The sequence below is a fragment of the Astatotilapia calliptera genome, chromosome 4, assembly GCF_900246225.1.
Source record: "Astatotilapia calliptera chromosome 4, fAstCal1.2, whole genome shotgun sequence".
NCBI classification, from domain to species: domain Eukaryota; kingdom Metazoa; phylum Chordata; class Actinopteri; order Cichliformes; family Cichlidae; genus Astatotilapia; species Astatotilapia calliptera.
The window spans coordinates 12,125,237-12,144,941 of record NC_039305.1 but is presented as its reverse complement, the minus strand read 5'-3'; the positions used below and the strand labels follow the sequence as shown (position 1 = coordinate 12,144,941).

General features: G+C 40.9%; 2 protein-coding genes across 5 annotated transcripts; one reads left to right on the top strand and one right to left on the bottom strand.

The window, feature by feature from the left end:
* Positions 1-254: 254 nt before the first annotated feature.
* LOC113020639 (acyl-CoA synthetase family member 2, mitochondrial-like) lies at positions 255-9,480 on the bottom strand. Of its 3 annotated transcripts, XM_026164775.1 has the most exons (17): positions 9,432-9,480; positions 9,174-9,312; positions 4,318-4,513; positions 3,682-3,810; positions 3,054-3,107; positions 2,773-2,891; positions 2,464-2,626; positions 2,238-2,333; positions 2,007-2,158; positions 1,823-1,911; positions 1,660-1,736; positions 1,462-1,569; positions 1,225-1,376; positions 999-1,140; positions 714-824; positions 558-626; positions 255-464 (listed from the first exon to the last, which is right to left on the bottom strand). In XM_026164775.1, the coding sequence occupies exons 1-17, from the start codon at positions 9,463-9,465 to the stop codon at positions 414-416; spliced, it is 1,881 nt and encodes a 626-aa protein (XP_026020560.1). In that variant the 5' UTR covers positions 9,466-9,480; the 3' UTR covers positions 255-413. The 3 variants fall into 3 exon arrangements, with proteins under 3 accessions (XP_026020560.1, XP_026020561.1, XP_026020562.1); XM_026164776.1 differs by lacking the exons at positions 9,174-9,312; positions 9,432-9,480 and adding an exon at positions 7,249-8,089 and having other exon boundaries at positions 257-464; XM_026164777.1 differs by lacking the exons at positions 255-464; positions 558-626 and having other exon boundaries at positions 759-824; positions 999-1,096.
* Positions 8,646-18,202, top strand: atp5pd (ATP synthase peripheral stalk subunit d). 2 transcript variants are annotated; one of them, XM_026164781.1, is made up of 7 exons: positions 8,647-8,710; positions 12,216-12,360; positions 15,291-15,429; positions 15,749-15,845; positions 16,563-16,634; positions 16,816-16,878; positions 17,937-18,202. In XM_026164781.1, the coding sequence occupies exons 3-7, from the start codon at positions 15,308-15,310 to the stop codon at positions 18,066-18,068; spliced, it is 486 nt and encodes a 161-aa protein (XP_026020566.1). In that variant the 5' UTR covers positions 8,647-8,710; positions 12,216-12,360; positions 15,291-15,307; the 3' UTR covers positions 18,069-18,202. The 2 variants fall into 2 exon arrangements, with proteins under 2 accessions (XP_026020567.1, XP_026020566.1); XM_026164782.1 differs by lacking the exon at positions 12,216-12,360 and having other exon boundaries at positions 8,646-8,710.
* Positions 18,203-19,705: the final 1,503 nt, after the last annotated feature.

The following is a 19,705-nucleotide window of genomic DNA, read 5'->3' as shown; positions in this document are numbered from 1 at the left end:
ACCATTACTAACCATTCAACAGTGTCCCAGGTTAGAAGGGTGGTAGTGGTTTAAAGGAGCTTCATGATTACACAGCACAAAGAGCGCTTACTTTTACTTTTCCAAAGCATCGTTTTCCCAAAGGTTTTTTTGTTTTGTTCTTTTTGTCACACTGCACAATGGTACAATTTGTCTTTTAATTCAGTGAAATATTGGTGTTGTCATAGATCTTTAAAAAAAAACAGAACAGTTCGGCAATTTAAGTTTCATAGTTTGGTTAAGAAAGTTTTATGGTTGGTTTAAAAACAACAACAACAACAATGTAATAATTTTTATTTATATAGCACCCCACAACTACAATTTAAAAAGAACATGGAAATGTTCCAGTTTCCACTGTTCTGCATTTCAGGTGCTCTCCAACCGTGGACACAAAATTAAAGGCCCAACTTCTTCTCCATTGTTTCCTTTAATATGTTCTTCTTGATCTAGAAAAATATTTCATTTCATATTAATTATGTGTTATGAGTATATAAATACATGGCGGAAACAGATGGCATGTTGGTGTGAACGTTTCCTACCTTTCCAGAGACCGTGAGAGGGTAGCTGTCCACAAATAACACATAGTGTGGGATCTTGAAGTGAGAAATCTAAAAGCAAGAGGGGGCAAGCTACAGTCATGCTTCAATTTAAAGTGGTTACAGGTGCTAGCAGTCTTATGTTTTATCTCTTCCTACCTGGCCTTTGCAGAAAGCTCTTATCTCTTCCGCACTGGAACTCTGACCCTCCTTCAGCTTGATGCAAGCACAAACTTGCTCACCCAGCCGCTCATCTTTCACTCCAACCACCTGAAAGCACGGGAAGGAAGAGTTACAGTTTATACCGAACACTACAGCTGATTAATGCGTATTCTCAGAGGCTGCTTATTGCTTACAACAACCAAAATAGTATTTTTAAGCTCTATACCCACACAGAGACACTACTTAGTACTCATATGCTGCCCCCAAGTGGTTTAATCTTACCTGCACTTCCTTTACTTTGGGATGCTTGTAGAGAAATTGCTCTATCTCAGCTGGATAGATGTTCTCTCCTCCTCGAATGATCATATCCTTTATGCGTCCTTCAATGGAGCAGTATCCCAGACTGTTCAGACTGGCTGTGTCACTGTACAGACAACAACTACACTTCCCACACTGCCCTCTACTCAACAATTGTGTATCTAGGGACATATGTGAAACTCCACCTTACCCAGTCCTGTACCAGCGGTCTTGGGAGATCACCTCTCTGGTTTTCTCTGGCTCATCCCAGTACCCATGCATCACACAGCTGCCTCTGATCAGCAGCTCACCTGAGGCCCCAAGAGGGACAATCTCCCCAGTAGTGGGGTCCACCAATTTAGCCTAAGGTTAAGGCATGCAAAAATACCACGTGTCACTGTGTTAGAGGGATGTGTAGATGAAGGTTTGTGTGGGAAAGAAATTATACCTCAGTGTGACCCAGGATGCATCCTACGGTGTTAATCTTCAGCTTCTCGTTGTCCTCTGGAAACCCAAGAAATGTAACAGGACTATTTTCAGTTGTTCCATAGCATAACTGGGGGAAAAATGATTTGCATATGTTGCTATGTGCTGGTACGTGCTTCTCCGGTAAGTTTTAGTGTTATCTGAAGAGGTATCATCTCACTGTTATCTCCTTCATATTCATGTCTGTTGTCAGTCTTCTCACAATCTCTGGAGGGCACGGAGAACCTCCCATGATCCCTAAAAATGCAGTAGCAAATATGAAGGGTAGACATGACACCAATTTTAACCCATTAAATGTGGTGTCATGTCTTTTGGTCTCTCACCAGCTTCAACTGAAGACAAATCATGTTTTTGTAAATCTTGGCTTAGCAGATCAGTGAACATGGTGGGGGTACCGTACACAAAATTGCACCTGGAGTAAAAGAAAAGACATGGATGGTAATCTGTGAAAGTGCTTATTCTCGTACAGCTGGACACTTATGATAGTGAAGATGAGTGGTGCTGTACTTTTCACTTTGAATGGCCTCTAAATTGGCACAGCTGTTGTAGGCTGCGGAAGGAAAAACTAGCGTGATGCCGTGAACTGCCATGCTCATTCCTCCAAGCACGGAGCCGAAGCAGTGGTAGAATGGAACAGGCACACACACTCGCACCCGAGGCTGATGGTGAATAGAGATAAGGAAGTAATTCACTATTATTTGTGCTTTCTTCTTGTTAGTAACACGTACATGAACTTACTCTCCATCCGTAACCGACACGGAGGCCCAGGAAGTAGGCATTATTTACAATGTTGTGGTGGGAAAGCACAGCTCCTTTTGGGTTCCCAGTCGTACCCTTATACAAATGAGCAATTTGTACAACAATGAGCAGAATGATTATTAGATCGTTTTCAATGCTCTAATTGTTGTTACAGGTCAATATGATACATGTGTGCCCTGGAAAAAGTTGAAACACTGAATGTTACTGATGTAAACTGAATGTTGATGGGGTCATCAAAGGAAAGCTTGCTCTGCAGATCCATCAGCTCTCTGTGGTGCCGACTCTCCCCTGCTTGCATCACATCATCTACGTGGAGCATCCCTGGCTGCCTGCTGTCGGTCACAATCACCATTTCCAAGTATGGCAACCTAAAAAAAAACCATGACCATATCTTTGTCTCAAATCCTAAACAGCTTCAACTTCAACACTATCATTTTTTTAAAAGTGATATGTTATAAAAAGATTTCATAGTCCCTTAATATCAGCAGAGGAGGGATATTTGAATCTGACTAACCTGGAGCTTTTAAATTTGCCTCCTGGTGTTGTGCCAATCTCTGGGCAAATCTCCCTCAGCATCTCACAAAATCTCTGGGTTTTAAAGCTGGTTGGACATACCACTGCCTTACACTGGACCTAGATGCAACAAATCTGTTTAAATACATTCAAATTCCTTTACGCTTGAATAATCCAGTAAATTATCAGTAACCAATGGAAGTACAGCATAGAAATTGTAAGCAGGCTAAACATTTCTATTCAATTTCAGGCTATTGTCCCAATAGGGCCAACTGACTGTACCTTTAGTATAGTGAACTCCACTTCCTTTACCTGATAGGCTGGGTTCAAGGGCACCTGCAAAGATAACAGTTCAAAGACAAAAGTTTTATCCATGCAAAGCTTCACTGTCTTTTTTCAAAAGACTACAGAAATCATACCATATCATTCAAATCAATTTTATTTAAAGAGCACCAAATCACAATAACAGTTGCCTCAAGATGCTTTATATTGTAGGTAGACCCTACAATAATGCATACAGAGAAAAACCCAACAATCATATGACCCCCTATGAGCGAGCAGGTTGGCGACAGTAGGAAGGAAAAACTCCCTCACACGAGAGAAGGAAGACAGGATAAAAGACATGCTGTGGAAGAGAGCCAGAGATTAATAACAAGTATGATTTAATGCAGAGAGGTCTGTTAACACATAGTGAGTGAGAAAGGTGTCTTATTATGCACATTATACTATAGGTGATGATGACAGATTACTTTTGAGCTGGTGAGCATAAAATTGTGAGATTACATAACAGCTCCTCTATGCAACTGCCAGGTTCAATGTCCTTGTCACTTACATTTGACTGTGTTTGATAACACAAGCTACGGTGCTGTAAAAGCTGTTTCAAGGGCATGTACACAGCTCCTGTACTAACCAGTATGATTCCAGCCTTGGCTGAAGCAAACTGGAAAAGGATCCACTGATATGTGTTTGGCCCCCAGACTCCCAGTCGATCGCCTCGCTTCAGCCCCAGAGCAAGAAGGCCTGCAGCAGCCTTGTCAACCTGCACAAAAATAAAATGACAAAAAAAAAAAAAAACACACAACACTTTCAAAAGTTAAAAATGATTAACAGGGTTCTGTGGTAAAAAACAGCAAACTTAAATAAGCTTCTTCTGTCTTTTCTTTTTGTTTTTAAGTCTCTTTCTGATGTCAGTAAGATGGGCTTTTTAACACAGCTAATCTTATTTTTTAATTTCTTCAAAAGACAAACTACAGATGGTGCACAGAGAGTCACTATCAAACCAGGTTAATACTTTCCAGGAACCACATTTTATGTCCATGCTTTTCTTAAAATGATGTAATCGGGTTTAACAATCAACCAGATTCTTATGCAAAGTCATCACTGACAGTAAAGGTCCTACATCTTGGATCTTAATGGGAAAAGCCCATATTAATATGATTAAAACGTCAGATTCAACCACTAAAACAACAACTAAATACATATAAATAACATGTAAGGGTTGTCAAATGCATGAAAAAGCAAAAGCTAAATGGATGAAATCACGTACGTCTTGTTGAAACTGTGCAAACGTTTTTCGGATGCCATCCTGCACAAAGATCACAGCTTCCCGTTCAGGCCAGCGTTGGGCAGTTGCATCCAGACTCTGGCTCACAGTCAGGGGGAGTAGTGAGAAAGAGGAGGTGCCGTGGACATAGCTGGTGGTCAGTGATGGGTTTTGAGGAGGACTGTCCACGTGAAGAGCCCTGATATAGAACACAGGGTTCGGAGATCAGATGGTACGACCTGTGAGTTTAGTGCATTTTTAGTGATATTATTGCCGATAATACCCAACTGGAATCCACAGGTCGTAATTGTCATTAATGAGGAGATTGTTGCAAAGGCTCACCTTTTAGCACATTCACTTCACCAGATGCACCTTGTTTCTTTTCCTCACCTTTGATTGGGTGTGGTGCTTGGCCTTAATTGCACTCACCTGTCACTCGTTATATAAGGACTGCACTCACCTGCCCCTCACTCTGTCTTCACTCCCACAAGGGGTGGTAGCTGAGGTGAGTTTCTCGTTGAGTCCTGAGTTCATGTATCATTTTGAGTTACTTAAATCATACTTTGTCCTTTTTAGAGATAGCAGTCCATGTGTGTCTTTCCTTCCTTTACCCATTATTCAATAAAACGACAAAACCTGTAAATGATTGACTGCTTATTCTCATTCTAATCAGATGAGCCCATGATGACTACTTAAACCCTGAACCTTCCTTCCTCCAAAACACGGTCCTCCGAGCCGGAGTAGTGTTAACGTCATGGATACACAGCAGCCATTGACTGAAGATTTGAGACGTTCCGGTCGTGAAAGGCGACCTCCTGCCCACCTGCAGCAGTATGACGTTCAGTATCCCGGAAGTAGAAGTGCTAGATGTGATACAGAGAGTCAAACAGAATGCCAGCATAGTGACACAGACACACATGGGCTGCAGGATCCTGGCGGGCAGTCAGAAAGTCAACCAGAGACATCCCCTGCTCCTTTACCCACAAATCAAGATGAGGTGATGAGGGAACTCCTGATGACAATGAGGGAGATTAGGCAATTTATGATTCATTTATCTCCTCCCCATTCCTCCAGATCTTCAATTCACACTGTTTCATCTGATGAAAGCAAATCCTCTGTATGCCGTTTACAAGCCATTCCCCAAACGCATCATGAGCAGTTCCCAGTGATTGATCCAGCAACATGTCAATCACCCTCTCAGCCCCCCCAGGTTAGCTGTCACTCTGGTGCAGTTCTGGCTGCTAGCCCTCCTTTCCCTAATTCAACAATATTAGATGCTGCAGTTCCTTCAAGTGGTTTGCCTAGACCAGTTTTTCCTACACCTGATGAGACTCCTTTTAATTTCCTGGCCACACCACTGCAAGGTCCCCACCAGATTTCATGTGTTCAACCTGCTGTTCCTCTAGACGAAGACCCCGCTCAACCTCTCGTTTGCATTCCAGAACCAAGGCAGCACCCTCCTGTAAAGCAGCAACCAGCTACATCTGATTGTTTGCATGCACAAAACCCTTCAGTACCCATTACTGCTAGTTCTAGTCACCCTGTTAGCACTAGAACATGTGTATAAGCTTGAGGGTCCTTCTTTCCCAGACCTTACTGGGAAGATGAAATCCAGTATAGGCTGTTACGAATGGCCCTTACTAACCTGCTTGACCCTCATGAGACAAAGCATTTCAAATATCATGTCCTTCTCGATCATCTGAAAGTAGACAAAGCTAAACGGTTAGCTATTTCCTTTTCCTATGCTCCTGACCCATACACTTAAATACACCCAAATACACCCATCAAAGCTCTTGATGAGCATTATGGGCAACCAAGACAGCTAGCATTGAAAGAGCTACGGAATATACTGGAGCTTCCTCCTTTCAGAGCAGGTGATGGTCGGACTCTGGATAACTTTGCTCTTCGTGTGCAAGCTTTAGTTGGTTTGCTTAGCACTATGGGTGATCAAGGACGGACAGAACTAAATTGTGGCTCCCATGTCGATCGCCTACTTGAAAAGTTGCCCGCAGAGCATTCCAGTTGCTTCAAACGGCACATTTACAAGGAACAAGGAGATGATGTATGACTTACCTTTGTTCTCATCCTGGTTGCAAATGGAATGAAAGTGTCAACCAAGAAAGGACAGTGCCGTTTCATCCTTTAACCAGCCACGACCTGCCCATAAGTACACCTCTCCACTCACAACAATATTTCATGGGACAAATGCATCCGATCCTGTACAGGCAGCACAACCCATCATAATGATTAAGGCAAGATGTGCATATTGCTGCTCACCTGAACACCACATTAGCAAGTGCCCCATGTTCATTAACAAGACAAAAGATGAGAAAATACACTGGATAAAGAGAAACAAATGGTGCTGGCATTGTGCTAGAACTTATCACACTGCGAAGTGTGATCTGAGGAAAGCATGTGCCACCTGCATGGAAAGACATCTACAGATCCTATGTGAGGTGAATCAGAGACCTAGAACTGGAACTAATCCTGTAGTGAGGACACTGTACTTTGATAGACCTAGCGATTGTACTAGTGTACTATTAAAGGTTGTGAAAGTGCTCCTGCATAATGGCAAAAGAACCCTGGAAACATATGCAATACTTGATGATGGCTCCCAACGTACCATGCTTCTGACATCTGCAGCTCAGCATCTCCACCTAACTGGGAAAGCTGAGAAGCTCATCACTCAGAACTGTCCATCAAGAAGTTGAAACTATTCAAGGTTCTTCTGTAAGTTTCCAGATTTCTCCCATCGCACATCCAGAGAAAACTTACACAATTAATAATGCCTTCGCTACAAGTCACTTAGCACTTTCAGACCACACCTACCCCGTATCCTCTCTTCAACGGAGATACAAGCGTCTTCAAGGTATCCCATTAACCTTTATTAACAAAGCAGCTCCACTACTGCTCATAGGCTCTGATCATACCCACCTTATTAGCCTATTGCACCAGTTAGACATGGACCATTTGGATCTCCTGCAGCAGTCAAAACCTGCTTAGGATGGACACTCCAAGGTCCAATCACAGACTTCCAACCCCAGAGCAGTTCCACGCATGCCCAATGTTTGTTCACATCTTCCAGTTCAGGAGAACCGCTCCAGCACATCCTTGTGTCCGCTGATGGCTCTGAATTCATTCAGCCACCTCATACTCTACCATCAGCAGTACCTATGTTGTCACCAGCAGTGCCACTATCACCAGTTCCACTGCCTGTGGCTGCCATTCCGCCAGTGGTCAGGGCGCTGCCTGCTCCTGCATCACCTGGTCCTGCCTCTGCCAAGCCCCGTACATTGCCCCCAGCGCCTGCAAAACTGCCCGACGGTCTGCAGGTCTGGGCCTGCCACTGCATCCCACGTGGTTGGCATTTGGATCTGCTTTGCCGCCACCGCTGGCTACATGGTCGGCCCCCTGAACTGTCTGGCCTGCGTTGTGTACCTCTAGGTCGACCCCCTGAACCTATATTATAGTGATGTGTCCTGTGTGTCGAAGCTTCGAATCGTGCGTCGGGTAATCGCGGGGGCGTTTTTCTGAAGCGCGTATCGAGGCTTGCTTTGATTACGTAGGCAGTGACGTTCGAGGCCTCGCGGGCAGTCCGTACCACGTGACTGATTCAGGGACTGGTTCACCGGTTCGCGCCAGATTCGAAATAACATGGGCAGGAAAACAGCTGATTCCCCATCACACCGTGTTGTGGAATTGGATTACGTACGTGCTACATAGTTACTTGTGCATTTCTTCTTCGATGGAACCAGCAAGGAAGAGATGTTTTTTTTTTTTTTTTTTAAATTTTGTCTCTCCTAATAAAGTATGCACACAGTAATAAATATCACAAATGATAAACACCAAAATATAAATAAACAACACTACACATCCTATAATCTGATTTCTGTTTTTTAGTTTATTAAAAAGTGAAGCACCAAACACTAGTTTGTGTCATTATCCAGATGTACATAAGGTTTACACATCATTATAATCAAAGAGCCCGCTTCACTTGAATTGTCCACTTGATGGCGCAGTAGAGCAAATGAATCATCACAATGCTTCGAACCATGAGTCGACCAATTGGATGGAAAGCTTCAGTTCATCATGAGGCTTCATCTCACCATCACTACTATATTAGACCTGTAGTATGTCTGATTCCTCTGCCCCCGCTTCGTGAAAAAGAGCATCTCTAATCCTTTGAACATATTTCTCAGTAGAAATATGGGGGCAGCTGTTGTAAAGGCTCACCTTTTAGCACATTCACTTCACCAGATGCACCTTGTTTCTTTTCCTCACCTTTGATTGGGTGTGGTGCTTGGCCTTAATTGCACTCACCTGTCACTCGTTATATAAGGACTGCACTCACCTACCACTCACTCTTTCTTCACTCCCACAAGGGGCAGCCGCTGAGGTGAGTTTCTCTTTGAGTCGCCTGAGTTCATGTATCATTTTGAGTCACTTAAATCATACTTTGTCCTTTTTAGAGATAGCAGTCCATGTGTCTTTCCTTCCTTTACCCATTATTCAATAAAATGACAAAACCTGTAAATGATTGACTGCTTATTTTCATTCTAATCAGATGAGCCCATGATGATGACTACTTAAACCCTGAACCTTCCTTCCTCCAAAACAGAGATTGTTTAAATATTTACCTTTAAGTCAAATAAATAAAAAATGCATTCAAACATGCACCAGTGCACAGTAATCAAGCTCAGTCTCACTGTTAAAAGCCAAGAACAATCAGGGCATAAAATGACTAATGCAATTAAAATGATCGTTTTGAAGAGCCAATGCAATGAAAAAACCTAAAAAATGATGAATCTTTATGCTGCTCAGAATTGCACATGTGCTAAAAATTAGTCACATAAACTTACCGGCACCACTGCAGTAAAGCTGCGGAGCATGATTTCCACGTGTTGCTGTATTTGAGTCCATTCACACATCTCAGACTGTGGGCACAGGATCCGAGCAGCAAGGATAAAATCTGTGTCGGCATTGGACTGACAGCTGGATCTAAGTAGAGTGAAAATACATCTAGGTTGCAAAATGCTGGGTCTTGTAAATAAATATTGCTGACTGCTGGTTTGCTCTGGATTTTATTACTTCATGTGTAATCTTTAACTTCCACTCACCCTCACTGGCTGACGTGCGTTCAGGGTTAATCATTTCCAAGTGAATGTCAGTGGTTAATTTCAGTGCATTCAGGATTGCAATCTTTGATTTCATTGATATTAAGTGTTAACTGTGTGCATGATGCACCACAGGCTCATGAAACCAAAGACAAAGTAAAAGCATATTCACCCAAATTTTGATTGTCTGCTTGTGTTCCCCTTGGAGTATTCCAGGACTACAGTGATCTTCTGATAGTCATCACTGATCACTTATCGCTCAGTCTGTCAGAAGAAATGCAGTTGTCTGATACAACAGAGCAGCCTACACTATACAACAGCGAATCTGGACAGTTTTAGGAGTGTATGTAGTCAGTATTAAATTCAAAGTTCAACATTTTTCTTTGTAACTCAGCTGTCCTCCTATCATTAACAATGTCAGTCTGTCTTGTCTGTGCAATCATTCACTGCAGTCCAGAGCAGATTATTTATTATTCACAGTTATCCACATGTTCATCTTATGTGAAATGCTACTAAGATTTTGTTTTTTGGTTTTTTTGTTGTTGTTTTTTTAAAAACCAGCATGAGCACCTCTATAAAAGTAGAGGTTTTGGCAGTTTTCTGGTGTGGAGCATTCAGGTGTATGCTAACACAATCTCACACTCTTCCCCAGCAAATACACCCCAAGGTCAGGCAATGCAATGCTCAGTGGCACTGTAATAAAAACAAAAAAACAAACTAACAAAACAGGAGCTACATCTCAGACACTACGGGGCTCAGTTCAAATGTTAAAGTCCATGACAATTAGAACAGTTAGAAAAAGACTAATTACCATGGGTTGTTTGGAAGGGTTAACAGGAAGAAGCACCTTCTCTCTGAAGAAACATGGTAGCACGGCTTATTCGATTCCCAGCTATTGGAAACTAGAGTCTTGTAGTCACTGATTCAAGTACGAACCTCTCTGTATACCAGAGTGTTCTAGAGCCAAATGTGAAGCCATTTGTCCGACACAAAGTTTGGCCATAATTTGTTTATTCTTAATAAAAAAAAAAATGTAACAGTTGTAAAATAAAGTTTCTCATTTTACCAGTATTTCTTCTTGTAGTGTTTTGTTTTCAGGTCTCTGAAAGATTATTAATTATTGGTTTATTTTGGCTTGAAATCAGCTAAAAATTTTACAAATTTTACTTTATTGTAAAAATTACCAGGTTTGTGGTTCATTTCATTCAGCTCTTTAGAGTAAAGCTGGAAAAATTAGTAAAGCACATTCATGCCAAATTACAGCTATTTACTTGCATTTATTATCAGAATAATTCATTTCAGCATTGAATGTTATGTTTAGTTGATTTCTATTTTTTTTCTTCTCTTTTTTTTCTTTGTTTCATTGTACTATTTGTCCTTCGTCCCTATTCACGATCGTCACACACACCAAACAGCAGATGGCAATTTTAAGCCATGTAGGCAGTTAAACTGTTTGACCGTCTTCCGTAAATGATGGAAGTGATACAAGAGTGAATGTTATAACAGGGTCCGAATCAGCAATTGGCCTTACTTTGGAGTCAAACTCATTGGGAGGTAATTGTTCCTGGCAGGTACTGAAAGTGACCATTATCCTATAATGACAGAGATTGAGTTGATTATAGAGAAACAGGATATAAGGGGGTGAAGAAGTGGTGTTTTAATGATCCTGATTGGGATACATTTAGAATAGTTAGTGATCAAGAAATGCAAAAGATTGATATGAATGTGGGGGTGGATGAGTTAAATTATTCTATTTGTGAGGCAGTTTTAGAGGCGGCAAGCAGGGTGATAAAAAGGAAAGAAGGTAGAAGGAAGAAGACAATTGTACCTTGGTGGACGAAGAAGTGTGATAAAGTGATTAGGCTTTTAAGATATTAAAGAAGAATCACAATTTTCAGAATTTCACTGAATATAAAAGATAACAAGCTAAGGTAAAAACAACCATTAAAAATGCAAAGAGGGAATTCTGGAGGGGTTTTTGTAATTCAGTGGGGAGGGAGACAAAAATACAGAATGTTTGGTCAATGATTAGAAGGATGAATGGTATGAAAAGGGAGTATCGTTATCCAATCTTGAGGGATGGAGTAGTAACATGAGATGAGAAAAAGGCAAATGTGTTGGCAAAAACTTTTGTTAACATCCACAGTTCAGGCAATGTTAGTAAGGAAGGGCGATGAGGAAGAGAAATGACAATTACAGAGAATGGAGACTTATTGGAACTGGTAGAGGATACAGATGATTCATTAAATATTCCTTTTACAAAGACAGAACTACATCGAGTACTCTAGAAATCTAAATTATCAGCACCAGGAATAGATCAGGCATGCTATATCATGTTAAACCAACTCAGTGAGTCAGCTAAAGATCTTTTGTTAGAGTTGTATAACAGAGTTTGGGAGGGTGGAAAACTGCCACAAAGCTGGAAGGAGGCTGTGGTGGTGTCCACCCAGGAAATTTACAGGCCTATCGCTTTAACATCAAATGTCTGCAAAGTAATGGAACGAATGATAAATGAAAGATTAATATACTATACAGAAAGTAAAGGCTATATATCTAAACATCAAAGTGGGTTCCGAAGAGGGAGAAATGCAATGGATCCGGTATTGTGTTTGGAACATGAACTCAGCAGAAATAAATAAAGAGAATGTAGTTGCAGTGTTTTTTGACATAGAAAAGGCTTACAATATGATGTGGAGAGAAACTGGTGTAGCAGTTGTGGTCCCAGAGTTTATGGTGGAAATAGGGAAAAGGATTAATGATGGGCTTTGTTTGTTTGGGTTTTTTTAGGGTTTTTTGAGTGATGTTCCAGACCACACTCCATACCAGTTGGTGGCGGTAATGCACCTTTCAGTTGTTTGCCAACCGCCAATATATATGTAGAAGAAGAAGACAGTCTTCCGCTTCCTGTCGGCGGTCTGTCCCTGCGGAGTTGGTATGTACATGAAGTTCAGATTTATCAAAACAAACCTTAAAACTAATCGCCACAGTCTAATCTTGGACATCTTTTTCAAAGTTGTTCACATAATGTTAGAAAAAATAAAACGACAGCAACGTATAAACTGTGTTTACTGCGTGCTAACCTCGGGATGCTTATGCTGCTAATGTTTAGCTACGTTTTAAGTTCATTAGACTGAAGGCACATTGCGTTAGCTGTATAACATAAGTGTGCGGATGGGACATTTTAATAAGAACAACAATAATAAATAAAAAAAAACAATCTGTTAAGAAAAACAACCCTTTAATGGCTCTCACTGAGCAATATTTTACCCAGAAAGTTAAAGCAGCATCGTTATTGATTGTAAGGTGATAATCAGTATGAAAATTATCTTCAGACAACGATTACATTATTTTAATTAAAAACAAATAAATAAATATTAAAAAGCCTTCTGTCCGGTCGCGCACCTTTGTGTTTCTGTAACATAAATCACAAGCTGATATTTTCCCTATGACATCACCGATCAGCTCCACCGACTTTCGGGTTTCCCTGCATGGTGCTGTTCACCCAGTCAGTCTAACGTGGGCAGCTATATGCTCAGTGCTCATTCTCCATTTTTAGACAATGACCAGCTCAATGTGTTTTAAACATACCAGGATATTTTAAATATTCCCGAAAGCTTTCTTTGATGTGAGATCGATCATCACTGCAACTACACCATACAATTACACATACACGTATCTGCACTCAGATTGGATGTCAGCCCATGTTACGCTGTCATTGTGACAGTAAACCCGGTTAACCTGTGACACAACTACACCTGGAATGCTTTCCAAAAGTACCTCCTGTATCCTAGTCCTAATCTCTTTTCCTAAACTCTTACCAGGAAAAGTGGATAGGAGAATTTCTCAGGACTTAGGAAAAGAGAACAGCCTTACACTTGTCTCTCCTTAACGATGTGACTCAGGATGTCCGCCGTGTTGAAGATGGACTACAAAGCGGCACACTGCGTTCCAACCCTGTTGTTTTATGGGGTGATTTAAATGAGAAAAGCCTGTGAAAAAATATCCCTTATTACAAAGGCTGGCATTTTAAAGATGGAAGAACGTTTAGGGTAGAGCTGGGCGATAGAACGATAACGATATGTATCGCGATATAACTTTTACTCGATAGAGAAATTAAGCTATCGCGATAGACCTCGCCGCTCTTGTCCTCAAAAAAAAAAAAAAAAAAAAAAAAAAAGGTCAGCCAATCCAAATTAAGTAGCGCAGAGCCGAACCAATCACAGCCGCAGCGTCACGTCGCGTGACTTGTTATGTACAGCACAAGTGCCAAGCCGCACGTGTGTTTGTTTGGGAAGCAGCCAGCGGGTAATGGAGGAAATGAGTGTGCCGACTAGAAAAATCAACCGAGCGTGACCGAAGAGAAAACAGATGATGGTTCCAATGCCGGAGAGATTGTCAAACGGAAGAGCCATAGAAGTTCCGTAGTGGGAAGGTATTTCGGCTATTTCAAGTCTGACAAAAATAGAGTAGCGTGCACTGTAAATTGTGCCGAAAGCAAGTCTGGAAATACAATAAACTGGTGCATGCGTCACACTGTGCGCCACGTTATTGTTTCGGTGAAATGGATTTCTACAATACTGTTACTGTTAATTCTACTCTCTGCAGTGTTTAAATGCTTACATATACACACAGTTACTGTCCCTCCACACATACGACTCGGTTCTGCTTCTATGCCCCAGCTTTGTTTACTTTTTCCCACCGAGGCTTCTAGACTTCTGATTGGCCAACATTTAGGCACGGTTAGGAATCTAGCGCCACCTGCTGCTTTGGCATGTTCATAGCAGCGTTTTCCTTCATTTCTGCCTTTATGTGTGGACGGGATTATTTTTTAAAACGAAAATGGAAAATCTCCGTTTTCAAAAATACCCGTGTACGTGTGGACGTAGCCTCAGTCTCTGACTGGAAGCGCTAATTCGTCATTCGGCTTTTGTCAGACTAAAGTAACTGTTAAAACTGTTTGAAAAGCTCAGCTATACAACAAGGAGAGATTGAGAATTTCCTTTTAGTTCTCAGTTTATTTGATATTGACAAAAGTTAGTCAGTTTTGTCTGTTCTTCTGTAAAACAAACTAAGATTTATTTTTAGAATTAATATTTTGTTTCTAAGTGGAATTGACAATTTAGTAGTCTGTTTCGTTTGTTCTATTTTGAAACTTAAACGCTTTAGCGGCTGCCTTTTGTGTAGTTTGCAATATTTGCCTTTATTTATCTGAAAAAGTCTCATGTTCCTTAAGTACATCTACCCTGTTGAACTTATTATGGGAAATAAATATTTAACATTTCACTACATATCGTACTGTGTATGACTGTGTACGTGACAAATAAAAAAAAATTGAATTTGAATTTTAAATAAAAACAAGCTGCTGATTATTTCACATTTTACTTGTGAGCAACGGCACATTTAAATCTTACAAATATAGTTATTTGGCTTATATCGTGATAGATATCGTTATCGCCTGAAATGAAAAAAACATATCGTGATATGAAAAAATCTCATATCGCCCAGCTCTAGTTTAGGGTCAGATTTACTAATGTCTGCAGCAGCGCAGAGCCTTCTTTTGATGTTAAAAAGCTGCTGGATTTACTAAATGGCCTCAGTATAAGTTTGTCACCTGAAAGTTGGGAACAGAGGTATTTGTAGGAGTTTCACTTTCAGGAGAAGAATCTTTAAATGAGTCAATACTTTTATTTGTTTTCAGATTTTGTTTAGTGTCTTTCTGATGACTGAAGTGTTGCATTAAAAACAACCAGCACAGGAATCCAAATGTAAAGCTGAAATTGTGACAGCTTCAGTCCCTGCGTTCTGTTTGACCAACACCAGTTAATCTGAAACACCGGTCTCTGGTCTTGTTGTCCTCTTCAGCTCACACATTCCCAAACATGGCTGGGAGACGAGCTGCACTGAAGGCCATTGACTGGACGGCTTTCGCTGAGAGGGTGCCGCCCAACCAGAGGACCATGTTCAACAACCTGAAGACACGAAGTGATGCCATTGCTGCCAAGTGTGTATTCAGTCTTCAAACCCTGTTCTAGCATTTTACAAAGGCGCATTGCGCCCATAAAATAGCCTGATGTGAAGTCACCAGCATGCTCTTCTTTGCCACCCGTGTCATACATGTTTGGTATTATTTCTTAGTATTTAGTTAACTGTAATTAACTTTATTTAGACGACCTCTGCATCTGTTATTGGCATTGCATCATGAGTATGCCCAGAATACATCTGTGAAAGTGTGCAGATTTTGTCAATAGGAGCTCTTCTGTCATGTCTTGTCTGTTTACATGTCTTGTGATGACAGTAAGTTAGCTGTTGTGTGTTCACAGACTCACCTCTCTACCCGAGAAACCTCCTGCTATTGACTGGAGCTACTACAGATCTGTTGTGGCTAAAGCAGGCATGGTAGATGAGTTTGAAAAGAAGGTAAGCCTGCACTAAATGTACCGATTCAAAAGAAGTTGGCACCTACGCAACATACAAATAAACATAGAATGCAATGATTTGTAAATCTCATAAGCTCCTTTTTTTATTCATAGTAAAACCTAGAAACGTGTTTGAAACATATCAAATATGAAAAATCTACCACTTTTAATAAAAGTCTGTTGATGGGTGAACCTCTGCCCACCTTTCCTTTTGAGATTCTGCCTATCTAAGCTGCTTTTTATATAACCAAGCATGCAACTGCCCTGTTGCCAATTAACCTAATTAGTTACAAAATGAGATGTTTTATTAGCAACGAATTGCAAATGAAATATGATTTGAATTCTGTTCTTTACATTTTACACAGTGTCCCAACATTTTTAGAATCAGTGTCGTAGTGCCTCTACGATAGCTTTAATGAAGAAATGTAAAATGTTAACGTCATATTAATATTACTGATATTTTCCAGTTACAGGCTTTTGGCAAAATAATCATGCTTTTTAATTTGCACTCATTTTTTCCAGCATTTTTTAAAGTTTAAACCAAAACAGCAGCCAGATTCACTTTAGTTACAGTTTTTCACAGGGGTTAGAAACATTTGAACCACTGCTTAAAAATACTGGGAAAAAATTAGCAGCTGTGCTTTGTGTATTTTGCGTACTTGTGGCCTTTTTTCCAGTTACTTGAATGTATAAACCTTATATTTAATGTGTCCCACAGTTCAGTGCCCTGAAGGTCCCGGAGCCTGTAGACACTCAGACAGCAATTATAAATGCTCAGGAGGAGGAAGCGGTGAGTGCCTCTGTTTGGAGATGGTGGATGTAAGAATGTGTGTCCCATCCTGAACATAAAGCTGAGAAGGACAAAATCCAAAGTTTAATTTTGAAAAAATAAAAAAAGTCAAGCACAACATAAACACGGATAATGAACATGCACATGAATGAGTCTTTTGTAATGTTTACTTGTCTTCCAGAACAAAACAGCCACTGCCTACATTGAAGCATCCAAGGCTCGTATCGCTCAGTATGAAAAACAGGTGAGCCTTATACTTTTCATTTGTTATTTTTGGACAACTTAAGTGACATTTAACTTTTTCAACACCATCTTTCCTTAAGCTCAAACATCAGGCTATTTTCCGCTAGCATCTACTTGACTTGACTCGGTTTTGCATTAGGTGTTAGTACCTGGCAGCAGTTTGTCAGGAGCTGGAGCAGAAACACAGGAAGCGATGACGGGATTTTCACTTGCCTCAGGGGTCCAGAAAACGTTTGCACCTGTTAGATCAGGTTAAAGTATCATAGCCACACCCGAGACAACAGGTGACTGCTGGAAAAAGTGCACTGGGGCGCACAGCGTTAACATCACAGAATTAATTAGCAGAAAAGGCAGTTTGGAGCTCCACCTGTTTGAGGCGAAGGGCAGTCTTCAGATACTCTGTAATCATTATAGCATTTATCCAAGTTGCAATGGCAGCCTCCGCTCCCCCCTCAACACTTATACTCCCAGAAGTACAAGTATATGTATATATACACACGTATACATTATTATGTATACGTGTCTCCACCAACTCTGACAGCCACAGTTTAATTTCAGGCTGGCACACATTCAGAGACAGAGGAATATTAAATAAATTGGCAGTCCAGAACACAGTCACAGTCAGTGATAATAATGATGATAATAATAATGATGTATACTTTATTGATCCCCGTGGGGAAATTACTTGTTTTTTTTCCTCTGCATTTGGCCCATTCACTCAGTGAAGCAGTGGGCAGCCACTGAGCAGGCGCCCGGAGAGCAGTGTGTAGGGACAGTACCTTGCTCAGGGGTACCTCAGAATAGCCGTTCAGTGGATTCGAACCCCCAACCTTCCGATCATGGGGCAACCACTTTACTCTGTATTTATCAGATTCAGGTGGATATTCAGTAGCACCCAGTGCTTCTGAATATTGGGTGTTCATGGAAAACTGGCAGCACATTTTATTCTGAAGGAGAAAAAAGTCGGCTGAGACATTTCCACTTAAGGCCTAGTAGGGTTTATTAAAGCCATGTTTTGTTTTTTTTCTTTTTTCTGATCATCTTTTCTTCCTTTCCCAGCTGGAAAAATTCAAGAACATGATCCCATTTGACCAGATGACGATTGAAGACCTGAATGACACATTCCCAGAAACAAAGCTGGACAAAGAAAAGCATCCTTATTGGCCACACAAGCCCATTGCTGATCTGTAAATTCACCACACTATTTATATTCCATATGCTGAGGAAAGATCTGTCTATAAGTCTGTACATCAACTTCTCAAGAAATGAAAGCATCGTGTGTTTTATTTCTTTGTAATTTGGCGTAATTAAATCCTGAAATCGTGGCTCCTCTGTCTTGTTTTTTTGTGGTCATCAAATAGCGTCAAAGTTCATCAGTGTTCACAGACCCATTATAAACAACCTCTCAGATCCCTCGCAGGCAAACAACTGTTATTTTATTACAGGATTTCTTCCCAGGCGTCATGAACTCAACTTGATACCTTTAACTGTTTTCTTTCTAAATTTGGTATGAAATATCGCCCGGCTCTCACTGAAAACTCGACCCTTGTGGATACACAGTTTTTAAGCACACACTCGGCCAAGTCACACTCAGCAGAAAGGAGAGTACAGTTTCCCTCTTTCGTGGGGTCGGTGCTGCCTTTGGGGAACCCGCAATGCCTCGTCTTTGTCAGTTTTCCTCATCAGAAAGGCAGACGCAGCTCTTCCTTATTGTATATTTACTTCTGTGTGTCGTTAGGTAATCCCTCGATGTATGAATACATGCTATACACTGTTACGTTAGACAGTCAAGCAATCCATCAGTTTGTGGACAGCTATGTCTGCAGAACAAATGATCATCCAACCCTTTTATTACGCAGTGTCAGTCTTGTTCAGGCTTTGTTATGACTACAGTATAAATCCGCATTTCACCACAGATGGAAATACGAGCAGTCTCTCTGGGACTGGAGAGAGACTTTAAACATAAAGCCCGCTTTCTGTGCTCTCACTGCACTATTATTATGGCTTTGGTTTGTGGCTTAATGCTGTATGTAACTCGGCCCATCACTGCAGGCTTAATGGTGATAAGTACGGGAATGTACCCCAACCTCGACGACACCGACGAAAGCTGCTGCATTAAGAGGAACCTGCAGGGGGCGACATTGGGCTGAAAAAGCATAATGAAGCGAGTCGAGCCTTCTGTGTTCAGCAATGAAACATAGAGTAAAAACATTGCTCTACCAGCGTTTTTGCCTGTTTAAGCCTAATTTACTATGAAATGAGAACATTTTCTCAATCATGACCAACTTTTGGCAAACCTCTACAAGCAATTCTAGTACATTTATAAAGCACCTTTTACAGACAAAGTAACAAGGTGCTTGACACCTAAAAGAATACACAAAAGGAAAACATATATTAAAGAACACACATGAAACTTCCCAAATGCCAAAAAAGAATGCCTTAAGTGTAAAATGAGTACAAGGCACCAGCAGTAACCTACGCTTCAAAGACGTAACAAACATCTTGGAAGAGTAGGTCAGTAAAAGTTCGGAGAGGGTCTGTGGTGTCTTAACCATTCAAAGCTTTGAGAGTTAAAACAAGAACTCCAAAGCTAAGAGGAGGCAGAGTGAAGATACTCCAAAATATGAGAGATATGAAATCCCTAGCTGTATTTTAGACAGACTGAACCTGATTTAAAGATGATTTTTCAAGACATTTAAGTAGACAGTTGCAAATATTTCAGCGGGAAAAGATAAGAGCATGAACAATTTCTCCAATTCCACCTTGGAAACATTTCATCTTACCTCAGCAGTGTCCCTGAGATGAAAAGATCAAGTCAGCTTCCTGAC

Excerpts from the sequence above, each read along its gene's own strand:
- LOC113020639 (XM_026164775.1), bottom strand. The coding sequence starts at position 9,465 with ATGATTAACCCTGAACGCACGTCAGCCAGTGAGG. Across the intron at positions 825-998 it reads CCAAAGTAAAGGAAGTGCAG|GTGGTTGGAGTGAAAGATGA; the intron begins GTAAGATTAAAC and ends CCGTGCTTTCAG. Across the intron at positions 627-713 it reads GAGCTTTCTGCAAAGGCCAG|ATTTCTCACTTCAAGATCCC; the intron begins GTAGGAAGAGAT and ends TCTTGCTTTTAG.
- atp5pd (XM_026164782.1), top strand. The coding sequence starts at position 15,308 with ATGGCTGGGAGACGAGCTGCACTGAAGGCCATTGACTGGACGGCTTTC. Across the intron at positions 15,846-16,562 it reads TAGATGAGTTTGAAAAGAAG|TTCAGTGCCCTGAAGGTCCC; the intron begins GTAAGCCTGCAC and ends TGTGTCCCACAG. Across the intron at positions 16,879-17,936 it reads TCGCTCAGTATGAAAAACAG|CTGGAAAAATTCAAGAACAT; the intron begins GTGAGCCTTATA and ends TTCCTTTCCCAG.